Source organism: Pelobates fuscus, chromosome 9 (assembly GCF_036172605.1).
Source record: "Pelobates fuscus isolate aPelFus1 chromosome 9, aPelFus1.pri, whole genome shotgun sequence".
NCBI lineage: Eukaryota > Metazoa > Chordata > Amphibia > Anura > Pelobatidae > Pelobates > Pelobates fuscus.
This window is the reverse complement of record NC_086325.1, coordinates 130,981,697-130,996,667: the sequence shown is the minus strand read 5'-3', so window position 1 is coordinate 130,996,667 and position 14,971 is coordinate 130,981,697. Positions and strand designations below refer to the sequence as shown.

At 43.9% G+C, this 14,971-nt stretch overlaps 1 protein-coding gene across 1 annotated transcript in view; it reads right to left on the bottom strand.

Annotated features, from left to right (window-relative positions):
• Window positions 1–14,971, bottom strand: part of FRMPD3 (FERM and PDZ domain containing 3) — a 212,939-nt gene that overhangs the window by 108,180 nt on the left and 89,788 nt on the right. Inside the window, exon 3 of the mRNA XM_063432397.1 lies at window positions 2,149–2,251. Within this exon, the coding sequence (XP_063288467.1) occupies window positions 2,149–2,251 (103 nt within the window). The remainder of the gene's footprint in view (window positions 1–2,148; window positions 2,252–14,971) is intronic.

Below are 14,971 nucleotides of genomic sequence, written 5' to 3'. Positions count from 1 at the left end.
GTCCATAGGAAAGCATAGAGAAATGCTTTCCTATGGACTGTTTGAATGCTCGCGCGGCTCTTGCCGAGCATTCGCATTCCGCTCCACTCGGGAGCCGACGTCAGAGTGGGAGGAGAGGTCACCAGCGCCGAGGGAGCCCGGTACTGGATTAAAGTAAGTAACTGAAGGGGTTTTAAGCCCTTCAGCGCCAAGGGAGGGGGGCCCAGAGGGTGGGGGGACCTAAGGGTTGTATAGTGTTAGAAAAACAAGTTTGTTTTCCTGACACTATAGTGATCCTTTAAGATTAAAAAATTCTGCAATCATATCTAGGCTAAAGGGAATAATATAATTCAGGATTTCAGACTGCAGCTGAAATTACTAAATTATATTGATCCACTGGTTAATTGCCAAGTTTAGACCATCAAGTTATTATCTAGAGATATTGGACATATCCTTAAAGAGATCCTATAGTGCCAGGAAAACAAGCCCGTTTTCCTGGCACGATAGGGTTAAGATGTCCCCCCCCTCCCTCGCGCTCCCCCTTCCGTGGTGCTGAAGGGGTTAAAACCCCTTCAGCCACTTACCTGAATCCAGCGCTGATGTCCCTCCGTGCTGGTTCACTGGCAATGGGCGCGTGCGCATTAGACCTCCCCATAAGAAAGCATTATTCAATGCTTTCCTGTGGGGAAAATCTGAGTCTGGAGGTCCATAAGAATTCCGGAAGCGCCCCCAGTGGCTGTCTCTGGAACTGCAATGTTTTACATTGCAGCACTAAGTGCAAAAGAGTCACAGCACCCAGACCACTTCAATTAGCTGAAGTGGTCTGGGTGCCTACAGTGTCCCTTTAATAATTACCTGATGGGAACAACACACAGGAATTATAGCTCAAGGGATATGTCTTAATTATCTTACCAGCTACCCCAGAAGTGGCATTTAATTGTGATGTCCAGTTATTTCAATTCTAATAACTGTAAAATACTGTAGCAGTGAGCGTTTTTACACTGGTTAAGATTTTATTTTGTTTCTGCATGGCAAAGAAAATTAAGTTGAACTAACTTTTGAATTAGCTTAAATGTATTAAAACACTGTACTCTGTTTTAAAGTGTTTGCTCAGTGAAAACTGTAGCCAGCAGTGAGAGAGTTAATTCGTTTTACACAAAGAACAACCTAATTGATTGTTTATTCTATCTGCCTGCCAGCATCTGTTTAATTGCCTTTTGCTGCATTTGGTGTCTTGTCTGCCATAGTTCCTAAGTGACCAATGCTTAAAATGATATAGCTTTGACTACTCTGGAAATAATTCATATTGAGTTGCTGGATTTCTATGGAATTAACATTTAAGTGGTTTTAGTTTGATAAATCTGTGATATCAAATATTCCCTTACCAGATTCAGCAAGGAGAGTGCATTAACTGTGTACTGTATAATAGTAATACCTGTATTATAACCTGCTACGTCTGCTGATCCCTACTGGTAAATAGTTTCTCGTGTTGACTACTACTAACCCGTAACCCCATCACTCTAAGACATAGTGATTTAGAAGTTATCTTGTTGTGGTTATTGTAATTGTAATATTGCCATTTCTACCGAATATTCACTGATTGTCACGCATGTTATCATATTTAATTAATTGTCACAATAAATAATATACGGTATTTTTATAACAAACGTTAATGTGTGAAATATAAATCTACTAATAAACGTACTTAAAGGGTATAAAAGAGTTTTAAAAAAATAGTGAGTTAACTCTTAATTTAATAAGGGGATACAGTGCCATAATATCTATTTTTTTTTTATATTTTAATAAAAATTATGATTTTTTTATATTTTTTTTATAAAATATTTTTTTACATTTTATTACAATAAATATATTCTCACACTGGTCGGAATTTGCTAGCCAGCTGCCAATTTAACAAATTAAAGATTAGCTATATTCATGCCTTAGATGATTGCTAAAATTGTGCTACTTGACATTGGTAAATCAAAATTTCAATCCGTCTTGCCCTGCCTTTTGATGTATTAAATTGAACACTTTCATTGCTCATGCATAACTGACACTGCTCACAAATGTATCATAATAAAAATAATAAAAGTAAAAATGCAGATTTTAATTTTGCTCTTGTGTATATAATCTCGGCACTATATAGTTAATTTATATACAGTTATTTACCTGACCAGCTCTATGAATCTCTCTCGTGAAGCCTCACTCACATCTTCCTGGTTAATTGCCAGAATTTGATCTCCAGAAAGTAATTTATTCTCTGAGGGTCCTCCTGAAATAAGGTGTATGTCAATATACATGTAGAATAAAATAGAAAATAATAATGATTTACAGTGCCAACAAACTCAAAAATATATGAGAATAAAAATAAACCTCCTTCCTTCTTTGCCTTATGATTTCATCATATTATGAAGGGTCAAAGGAAATTGAGCTCTGACCTAGGTAGACTTGTCTAGAGTAGAGAATGAACGCAGCAGAAAAAGTAGAGACTGGGTTCGACAAGCAACAGACAGAGCTACACATTGCATTCACCTTGAGAATAAGACATAGCTAGCAAACACTGAACATTGTAAGAGCAAACCAACATGTATATCTGTTGAATTATATCCATATGTATAAAACTAAATCCTTGTCTGTGTGTCTAATTATGTTCCAATTTATATAATAAAAAGGTCACGCTAAGCACCAAAACAACTTCAGATAATGAGATAATGTTGGTGTATAGATTATGCCCCTGCAGTCTCTGCTCATTTCTATACCATTTACAGGCTCTGCCACTTTGTTTAGGCATCTCTGTCCACATATCCCCTGTGGCTCACACAGCCTCCCTAAACACTTCCTGAAAAAAAAGATCTAATTTTTAAACTTTCCTTATTTCACAGTGTCTTTAACAGTGGAGGGGATAAGAGCAGAGGCGGCTCTCTAATTAGGCGGTTTAGGCGGCCGCCTAAGGCCTCGCGCTAGAAGGGGCCTCGCGGCCGCCTAAACCGTGTAATTAGAGAGCCGCTTCAGGGCTTTCTTTCCCAGTAAAAAAAAAATAAATTAAATACTTTAATGCCGGTCGGCGGCCACATCAAGATTGCCGCGGCGCCGGCGCTATTAAAAGATGAAACCCTCTCAAATGGGTTTCCCCGTGCAGGAGTGAGTCCCCTCCCCTCCTCCTGCACACTTCCTGGTAATCGGCCAATCCGCGATGTCGATGACGTCACGACGCGGCGACGTCACAACGTAACCCCTCCCTGCATTCCCCCGCCTGCGGTACCAAGAAGAAGAGAGAAGAGTAGCTGCTACTGAAGAAAAGAGAGCAGAGGAGAAGAGAGAAAACTGAGAAAACGGAAGGACTCAGGAGAGCAGAGGAGAAGAGAGAAAAAGGTAAGGAGAGCAAAGGAAAATACATTAAAGAGAAGGGAAGGAGTGCAAAGGAAAATAAATGAAAGGGGAAGGAAAGGAGAGACAAAGAAAATAAATTAAAGGGGAGGGGAAGGAGAGCAAAATAAAATAAATTAAAGGAGAGCAAAATAAAATAAATTAAAGGGGAGGGGAAGGAGAGCAAAATAAAATTAAAGGGGAGGGGAGGGGAAGGAGAGACAAAGAAAATAAATTACAGGGGAGGGGAAGGAGAGCAAAGTAGAATCAATTAAAGGAGAGCAAAATAAAATAAATTAAAGGGGAGGGGAAGGAGAGCAAAATAAAATAAATTAAAGGGGAGGGGAGGGGAAGGAGAGACAAAGAAAATAAATTACAGGGGAGGGGAAGGAGAGCTAAGTAAAATCAATTAAAGGAGAGCAAAATAAAATAAATTAAAGGGGAGGGGAAGGAGAGACAAAGGAAATAAATTAAAAGGGAAGGGAAGGAGAGCAAAAGAAAATAAATGAAAGGGGAGGGGAAGGAGAGCAAAAGAAAACAAATTAAAGGGGAATGGAAGGAGAGCAAATTAAAATAAATTAAAGGGGAATGGAAGGAGAGCAAAATAAAATAAATTAAAGGGGAAGGGAAGGAGAGCAAAAGAAAATAAAGAAAAGGGAAGGAGAGCAGAGCAGAAGAGAGAAAAAAAAGCAGGAGAGCTGTACCCCCCATCTTTCCACAGAATAATGGTGGTATATCATGACAATATTACTTAACAATATTAAATATTATTAATAATATAATAATTATATTATTTACTATAATTATATATTATCCTAATTATTATATTAATTATTATCATTAAAGGAAAAATCCAGTGCCAGGAAAACAATCGGTTTTCCTGGCACTGGAGGTACCCTCTCCCTCCCACCCCCCAATACCCGGTTACTGAAGGGGTGAAAACCCCTTCAGTCACTTACCTGAGGCAGTGACGATGTCCCTCGTCGCTGTCTCCTCCTCCGCGCCGCTCCTCCTACTGTCTCCGTCGGCCGGTGGGCGAGACTAATCCCGCCCACCGGCCGAGGAGACCTAATGCGCATGCGCGGCATTAGCGCTCCCCATAGGAAAGCATTGAAAAAGATTTTCAATGCTTTCCTATGAGGAAATGAGCGACGCTGGAGGTCCTCACACAGCGTGAGGATGTCCAGTGACGCTCTAGCACAGATAATCTGTGCTATGAAGGAGGAAGTGACCTCTAGTGGCTGTCTACTAGAGGTGGAGCTAACCCTGCAAGGTAATTATTGCAGTTTATAAAAACTGCAATAATTACACTTGCAGGGTTAAGAGTAGTGGGAGTTGGCACCCAGACCACTCCAATGAGCAGAAGTGGTCTGGGTGCCTGGAGTGTCCCTATATTAATTGCTAATATGTTAATATTAACAATAATATTATGATAATATGTAATATGTTATAATCACAGTATAGTATTATAGTATAGTATTGACTCCTTGACTGACATCAAAATTGAAGATCTCAGCCAATCCGATGCTTTACTATGGGAAAGCATTGTGATTGACTGAGATCATCAGTTTAGATTATGTTAGCCAATTGGGCGGATCCGGCGCTGGCGGACTTGTGCAGCTCTAGAAATTAGGTACGTTTTTTTTACTACATTGGGGGGGGGGGTGGGGGCTAAATAGTTAAACACGATAGGGTCAGGAATACACATTTGTGCTCCTGATACTGTAGTGTTCTTTTAATACACTGTTGAACTTTATTTCAACTTTATTTCAGTTTTAGGAGACATCAACAAGAATAACTAAGTAGTCAGCCACAAACCTTTTATCTATACCCAATGTTTGTGTATAGGTATTTTGTAGAATAATTTAATAACAAAAATAAGTTTGTGAATAGTGAGATTATGAGGTTTATTAATGTTTGCCTTAAAATATATAATTTATACAGTTAATTTTAATATCGGCTGCTTATTTTTTCTTTTTAGCGCGCATGGCGCGCGGGGGGGGGGGGGGGCCTCATATTTGATTTTCGCCTAAGGCCTCAAAAAGTCTAGAGCCGCCTCTGGATAAGAGCGTCTAAACTAATTGCCTGTTAGAGGCTGCAGGAGTGTCCTGTGTGTGATTAACAAAGCAAGTGATAAGAATTTCTAAAGTGACATTTAAAGGACCACTATAGTGCCAGGAAAACAAACTTGTTTTCCTGGCACTATAGTGTTAATAGGTCCCCCCACCCTCATGGCCCCACTCCCGCCGGGCTTAAGTGGGAGGAAGTGGTTAAAATCTTACATTTCTCCAGCGCAGGGCTCCCTCAGCACTGGGGACTCTCCTCCTCCTTCCAATGTCATTGGCTGAATGTGCATGTGCGGCAAGAGCCGCACGCGCAGCCAGTCAGTCCATAGGAAAGCATTTCTCAATGAGACAGCCACTAGAGGCTGGATTAACCCTAATGTAAACATAGCAGTTTCTCTGAAACTTTGTGTGTTTCCTGTTCGGGAGATTGGTGCGTGCAGTAGCTGCCTGTGTATCTGGAAGGGAATATCCTCTAAATGGCTGTGTAACCCCTTGTGTGCCTGAGGGTGCCGTTACAACCTCCTAAACAGCAGATAATGTAGAAGTGATGATATGCTTGTTGGTTCGAAGTGTTTTAATATAGATATAAACAGACACTGTTTAGAGTTTAAGCAGCACCATGAAGACAAAGTGTGCATTTAGTTGTGAGGCAATAATTTATAACCGTAGTATGAACCTAGTGCTCAACCAGTGTTAAAAGTATGTTGCAAGTATCCTATTTTTGTTGGGCCGTAGACAATTGAAGCAGTAGAGCATGGGTGTCCAACCTTTTGGCTTCCCAGGGCCACATTGAGCGAAGAGGAATTGTCTTGGGCAGCATATAAAATATATCATATAATTAATTTATATAATAAACCTTCAACTTCAACGTTTCTTAATTTTTATATTTTATTTGCTTAGTAAATGACTCCCTTATTTGTAGTTTTTATGTGGGATTGCCATATTTAAGGATACCAAATTAGGGAGCTATCTACTAAAAACATACACGTGTGTATACATATAAACATAGTCCCAGATTTACACACACACATACAACCACAGACCTATACACACATACAACCACAGACCTATACACACAATCACATACATACACACAATCACAGACATACAGAAACACTATCACAGACCCACAAACACACACATACAATCACAGACTTATAGCTGTAATCAAAATTATTCAACCCCCAGTGAAAATCATGTTTAATTACAGACTTTCAACTGTTTACAATGAACAAACCAAACAAAATCAATGAAAATAGCTCAACACAATGAATGCTTTAAGTGGTTTTCCTAAATTCAACTGAAAAAGCAACTTATAATTACTTCTCCAGTGTCAAAATTATTCAAACCCATGAATAGAATCCTCCACAACAGCACAAATATGCAGAACAGGTGTTGTCTCAACTAATCAAGGAGTTGAGCTGGAACACTTGAAATACCTGAACTCTTGCTAGGGGTTTGTTGAGTGTCATGTTTGACTGTGTGTTAGAAATATGGCTAAGTCAAAAGAATGGTCCACAAATTGACGAGAAAAGATTCACAAAGTAGAGGATACAAAAAGATTGTGAATGTACTGAATGTTCCTAGAGACACCATTGGAAGCATAGTGGTTATACTAGCTGGACTGGGGAGAAAAGGGAAGCTATCAATGTCTGCAACCAGATTTCTGAGAAGGCAGGTTGTGAAAAAACCCTTGAGTAACTGCAAAAGACCTGCAGCAAGACTTGGAGGCAACAAGCACTGAGGTTTCAGTGAGCACCGTAAAGGTTTCCATGCCAAAACTCCAAGACGAACACCTGTCAGGGTATTTATATCGGCAGACATTTTGTGCTATGATAGAAATTAAAATGTATATTGTCAGAGTAATTCTGAACAGAGCAGACTCCATTTTGTTATCTTCAAGCTAACAAAAACACAAGATTTCTATCCCTTCGGTAAAACTAACCACTTTGCCAGAAGCTAAGGAATGTTTAGTATATACAAACCTGTTGATAGTGAATGAGAACGGGGGAAGGACAGACTGTCTAAATGCTAACAGAATATAATTAATTCTAAACCCAGACATTTATGACAGAGAAGATGAAATAATTTAATTTTACTTTCGATATTGTAAAAGATCCCATTGTAAGTTTAGGGGTCATATTTAGTTATAACTGTCAGTTTTAGAAATTATAGCAGAATTTGCCAGACACATAGTCTGAAGAAAGCCCAAAGAAACTCTTTGAACTGACAGAAAACTTAAATTATAAATAACCATAAAGATAAGCTAAATGACGTCAAAATAGCCACCAGGAAAAGTTAACTCTTTCCTGGATAGGTATGTTTAGTGGGACGAGACTGCCCTCTATAGACCAAATACTTAAGTTGCTATCTGGAAGGTAACCACACCTCCAGTTTTCTATTGGTCTATCACCTAGTGAATTTTCCCTTTCAAAAAAGTTAAGACAAAGGGAAGAGGGGGGTATGCAAAAGGAAGCAAAGAAGCAAAGAGGTGAGCAGTCGGGGGCAATGCAGAGAAATCCATGACAGATATCCACTCCAGGGCACTCAGAATTTCTTACACACCATCACACATCCATTCAGTTCCTGAGACTACCTACTAATCTGATGAAAATATCTACTCAACTGGTAATTATACTGGTTTCATTTAATTAATTAATTAAAATTTTCTAATAGGGGGGCGGAGCTTGGACCTGAAGCGGAGCGGTCGCCATTTCTGTGAGCTCCCAATCCACCTGTTAAAAATCCGACGCCATCCTGAAACAAAACGGACGGATCACTAAACTTACCCCAAAACCGGCTTCGGGAGGGAGAGGCGAACACTTTCATGCCTTTTTTCCAAACCCCACGATCCGGTAAGGTGAAACGGAGGCTTAAGGCCTACCCCACGCCCAATACCACCGGACTGGAGTATTTCCTTGACGGGATCTTCACACGAGGTGAGCCAGACCCAGCAGGCAGCCCCCAGCCGACCCCTGACACTGCCCCAGCTAACATGGGGAGACGCACTCAAAAGTCGCAGCAGGGTATGCCAGCAGAGCAGGCCGACATCGGAGCTCTACTGCAGCGGCAGGCGCAATCCAAAATGGCCGCGGAGGCCTCACGGGCCCCGACACCACCCCGCTCTCAACCCCAAACACCCGCTCATGCAGAGAGGGAGGAAGAACACATAGGGGCATCAATCCAAGCACCTCCAGATAACACCCTGGCCACTAAACAGGACCTGCACAACTGGGTACAGGACATAAAACAAACACTGGCCACGGATGTGGGCATACTTAAAGGAGACCTACAAATGGTGACGGAGCGAGTAAGGGGGACAGAAGAGACCATCACAAACCTGCTAACCGACATGACACAAATAAAAACTGAGCTCCAACAAATGCAGATTAATCAACAGGGTCTCGCTTTACAAATGTCGACCCATGAGGACCGCGCCCGTCACAATCACATAAAAATACGCGGGATACCCGCTGACGTCACACCTGACGAATTACCCCACTATGTAAGGAGGCTTCTGGCCACTATCCTGCCGGCCGCAACAGCCAAGAAAACCATTCTTGACGGGATGTACAGGCTCCCGCCTACACCCAATATGTCCAACAAAAGTTCCAGAGACGTTATCCTGCGCTGTGCCACCTCACGGGACAAACTCAACATCATGGCGGCAATACGGGGTAAAACTCCCCTGGACTTTGAAAGTGCACAATTATTATTCTTTCAGGACCTGACTAGAGCCACGCTCCAGTGGCGCCGTACATTGCACCACCTCACAAGCCAATTGCGCACCGCTGGGGTGCAGTACAGATGGGGCACACCCAGGGCCCTCCTGATCACCCACAACGGAACCACTCATAAGATCTCCTCGGACAAAGAAGCTCCTGCTGTGCTCGCCAAACTGGGACTGTCAGACAGTGGCCATACCACAGGAGCACCTACACAGACATGGGACCCGGACACCATAATACCTTTTATCCCGCGATCAACGGAACCAACAAACAGAGTCACCTGACTGGACACCGCGCAAGAGATCCTTCCAAGAGCCCGCGCAGATTGTGTCGAAGGACGGAGATGTACAGAATCACACTGACTTTTATGACTTTTATATCTTTTATGTTTTCTTTTATATCCCTTTGCTCTCGCTCTTTGGCCTTCTAGTGAAATCCCCGCATGTACCTAATTATCGTTATGCCAACCCACAAATTAAACACCTAAATAAGGCTCCTACAACTGCCAACATATAAGACAACTTCCCCATTTAGGGGCCCATCAAATGGTAGCAGCACCACTACCCTCAAGGAAAAAGCAACAAACACCCCCCCGCCACCCCCTTGGTCAGGGGCTACCAACCACCTTTGGGGACATGGGCTACTGAATACTTTGGTGTCCATTTCCTCAAAGCATCCTCACCTGACTCTATCACGACTCATTTACCAACCCTGAACTTACACAAGATATCTTGTCATAAGATCTACCCCGCGAGTTAGCCTGCACTACCCCACTTCATATTAAGTGGACATCCTAGTTCACCTATTTCCCTGAACCACCACAAAGGGTACTGCTTCCCGGGCTAACACTCCCATGTGTCGACCCAGTTTAACACGAACCAAACCTCAATCCAACATGCATACACCTGAACCGCCAACTATGGCAAATTGGACACACAACCCTGTGGTAACCTTATGCCTGTCTAGTTACTATACACATGTTAATTGAAGGCTTAAAACATGTTAAAAGAAAAAATGTGCTTGGACATCAAATGTCACAATGCTATATCACTTGTACTGACGGAATGCTTTAAATGCCTGCTGTTGCGGCAGAACACACATGTATGTACCTTTAAGCACAAAGTAAAATAAAGAATTAAAAAAAATAATTTCTAATAGCATGATATATGACCGGATAAATCACGATCAGATTTCGATATTTAGAAATCTTAGTTACTAAAGAATATATAGTTAAAATATTCATAGTTTACATACAAGAGACTCACTTTCGAGAGGGGGCACGACCCCGCTTCCACGACCACCGATTCCCGAAGGGGTACTATAGCGATTTCCAGGGGGGCAAAGCACGGGGGGTCGCGATTCTAATGCATAAGAGAGTCCCCTTCTTAGAAGAGGAGACGTTGACTGACAGAGAGGGCAGATACATCTTCGTGAAAGGGAAGATAGGGGGTCAAACTTACACATTCGCCAACATCTATGCCCCCAACCAGAGACACTATAGGTTTTTATCCCACACAATACGCAAACTCCAGAAATTTGCAGAGGGGGTGCTCATCCTGGGGGGCGATTTCAACATAGCAATGGACCCAAGATGGGACACCTCCTCGGGAACAACACATGTCCCGACCCAGCACCTGGCAGCACTTAAAACTCTCCTGTCTAAACAAAAGCTAGTTGACTGCTGGAGGGCCCACCACCCCGATGAGAGGGATTATACCTTCTTCTCCCACCCACACAACACCTACACCAGGATAGACTATTTCTTCGTGACACACTTTCACCTCCCGCTAGTCGAGCAAGCGGAACTGGGCACAGCGACGTGGTCGGACCACGCACCAATCTCCATCACGATAGCATCCCCCCTGCACAGGCCAAAGGTGACTAAATGGCGCCTAAATGAACAATTATTAACACAACCCGACATTAAAGCGGACATTAGCACCGTACTAAAAGAATACTTCACCATAAACACACCAGAACAAACGACACCGACAATACTATGGGAGGCACACAAGAGTGTAGCAAGTGGTCACTTTCTCCAAAAAGGAGCCATGCTGAAAAAACGGAGGGAGGCGGAGATGTCCGCACTACTCACCGAAATCCAGGAGATAGACAAACAAAACAAGGGCACCCAATCGCACACACTACAAGACAAACTACTTGCACTCCGCAGGGAACTGACCCGACTCCTACTGAGGAGACATCACAGGGACGCATTGAGACATAAAGCGTTTTTTGCACTACACGGCGACAAAAGCGGCAAACAACTCGCTAGGATGTTAGCTAAACGCAGGCAGCAGACATATATAGAGCGCATTAGAGACGAAAAAGGCACACTACACAGACTACCCACGAAGATCCAGGAAATAATTAAAACATACTATGCTAACCTGTACAACCTGCCCCATCCACCGACACAGGCGGCGGACGACCGCTTGACGGACAAAATAAATGACACTACACAAGACCTACCCACACTAGACAAGAGCACCGCTGACCTCCTGGAAGGGGAGATCACGCTCGAAGAACTGGCCCTCGCAATAAAACAGACAAAACCGGGCAAAAGCCCAGGCCCTGACGGCTTGCCACGGAGCTACTACAAAACATTTGCGGACATACTTTACACCCCCCTAGTAGACACATACAACTCCATCAGGGAAGGCCACCACTTCCCCAAGCAATCACTCGCGGCCCACATCACTATCCTCCCAAAAGAGGGCAGAGACGGGGAACACTGTGGAAGCTACCGGCCCATCTCCCTCATCAACTGTGACCTTAAATTTCTGGCCAAAATACTGGCCAACAGACTACAGCCCCACGTACCCTGCCTGGTACACCCGGACCAGGTGGGGTTCATGTCGGGTAGGGAGGCACGGGACAACACTATGCGCACCCTCACCCTGATACACGGCCAGAAACACACCCGCGGGGGCCTCCTCCGGCTGTCCACGGACGCGGAGAAGGCCTTCGACAGAGTCAGATGGTCATACATGTTTAGAACTCTGGCACACACAGGCATGGGCCCCAGAATCAGAGGTTGGATAGAGGCCCTATACACACAACCATCCGCACAGGTGGTGGTGAACGGGGCACTAACAACAGCATTCGACATCCGGAATGGCACCCGCCAGGGCTGTCCCCTATCCCCGTTACTTTTTGTCCTCGCATTAGAACCACTCCTACAGGCCATAAGAGCAAACCCAGACATCACAGGGGTGACGGTAGGGAAAACACAACACAAAATCGCGGCATACGCAGACGACATGTTATTTTACGTGTCGAACCCAGAGATCTCCCTCCCCAACATCTTAAAGGCACTACAAGACTTTGGGACCATATCTAATCTGAAGATTAACAACTCAAAATCATTCATACTCAGCATCAGCATACCAGAAATCAGGACGACACACATGCGACAAAACTACACTTTTCGGTGGGCAGCACACAAAATCCGCTATCTGGGCATCTGGCTAACTAGACGGGCGGGGGACATGTACCGGGAGAACTTTACACCGATGCACACACAGCTTCACGCAGACATGAGGGAATGGGCGTATCCACACATATCTTGGCTGGGCAGAATACAGGTGGTCAAGATGAACTTCTTGCCGCGCCTGCTGTATTTGTTCCAGACCATCCCCATAACAATTCCTCGCACATTCTTCACCACACTGCGCTCCGCACTAGGCAGATACGTGTGGGACGGGAAAAGACCCAGGATAAGTCACAACACACTGACACTCCCAAAAAATAGGGGCGGCTTAGCCCTTCCGGATTTCCACCTGTATTACAGGCCATGCCACCTCCTACGAATAGTGGAGTGGTCCAAGGAGGGGGTACACAAGCTCTGGAAGCAGGTAGAGGAGGGGGAGGCGGGGATGCCAACGGCAATAATACCATGGATACCACCAGGATCAGGGAATAGAACACAAACACTCTCACAATACATGAGAGCCACCATACAGGAGTGGCAGAGGGCGAAGGGTAAACACAATCTGTCGACACACCCCTCACCCATGCTACCTCTGACATACAACCCAGAGTTCCCACCAGGTCAGGACCCGAAAGCTTTCAGAGCCATAATTCCAGACCCCATACCCAGGCTCAGACACATCTCTAGACCCGAAGGCATTAAAACCCTGAGGGATCTTAGAGGGGAAGCTCCTAACACATTTCTGACACAACTCAGATACAGACAGATACGTCATTACATCGCCACACTCCCCCAAGGTACACAACTCACGAGAGCCCCCACGGCATTCGAAAAGGAATGTTTAGAACCCCAACCACTGGCACACGGAGTCTCCTTTCTATATAACATGCTATTGACCCACACACCAACGGCCACACCGGGCTTCATGGGAAAATGGGAAGAAGCACTAGGGCACACACTTAACGAAGCTGAATGGGAAAAAATCTGCTACCTTACGCACCACTGCGCTAGCTATAGCAAGACTCAGGACACAGCATACAAAATCATGACGCAATGGTACCGCACACCATCGACACTGCACGCAATCTCCCCGACGCAATCTCCGCAATGCTGGAGATGCGGAGCGGAGAGGGGCACGCACTTGCACATTTGGTGGGAATGTAGTGGAATCATCCCGTTCTGGCAGGGGATCTACAAGATGCTACAACTTTTCTCAGATGACCCACCTCCCTTTAAGCCCGCAGAAATGCTCCTGCATCATACCAAGGTATCGCGATCCGCATACAAAAAATCGCTGTCCATACGAATACTGAACACGGCCAAATCCATCATCCCAAAATATTGGAAGCAAACCACAACACCACCGCTGACCACATGGTTCGCCCACATGGAGGACCTCCGATCCTTAGAGGAATTCCAACACACGGCAGCAAACACACAACAGACATACTTTAACACGTGGACACATTGGATACTACAGACCTCCAAGCCCGACTTTACGGACTGCTTGAGACGGGTAGACAGGAACGAGACACAAGAGACCACAGACGCACCCAACCCCCTTCTTACTCCCTGACCCTAACCCTCAATCCTCAACCTATCCTACACACCCCGACCAGGAAGGACCAGGTCCACAACCAAGAAACGCTGGACGGGTCTGACAAGAGAAACAGACTGAACTAGAAGTTAACACAGGCCAAAGTTGACACGGGCAAACCGGCATTAACTGACACCCCTGACGAGATGCTCTGAGAGGGCTAATGAGGAGGCAGGGACAGACAAGGCCAAGTTATACGACCATGGAAGTTCCTGACAAGAAACTCAATCATATGCACCCCGACAAAGCATATACCAATGCCCCAGAGACCTGCATAGCTCGACATGCTGATTGTAATGTTATTTAGCCGAGACCGGTTTGTTTCTTCACACTGTACTTTTTAAGATCACCAGAGGCCTGCGAGCCAAGTACGACCTAATGAATAACGGGCCTGCGCGCTCACAAGAATATGAGTAAGTTAGAGACCTGCGAGTCTCCATGTTGAGTCTTTTGAAACTACCTATTCCAAAAACAATAAAAATTATATTTACAAAAAAAAAAAAAATATTCTATTCTGCAGATAGAAAGGAATACTTATATTTATATTAATGTGACATATCACATGTTAGCATATCGTGATATTTATCCAGGTGTATTGATTTGCTCTAAAATAAGATACAATATCTGTTTAGGCAAGTTAAGATTCTGCTTATAGAACATGGTAGATTACTCTTATTGGATGGTTCCAGGAAATGACTAATGAGCTGATATAAATGTAATTTTATTTAAAATCACATGAGAATAGGTCTTAATTACCTAGGAGGTCTAGCCAGCATTGAAAGGGTTATTCTGTCAGCTAAAG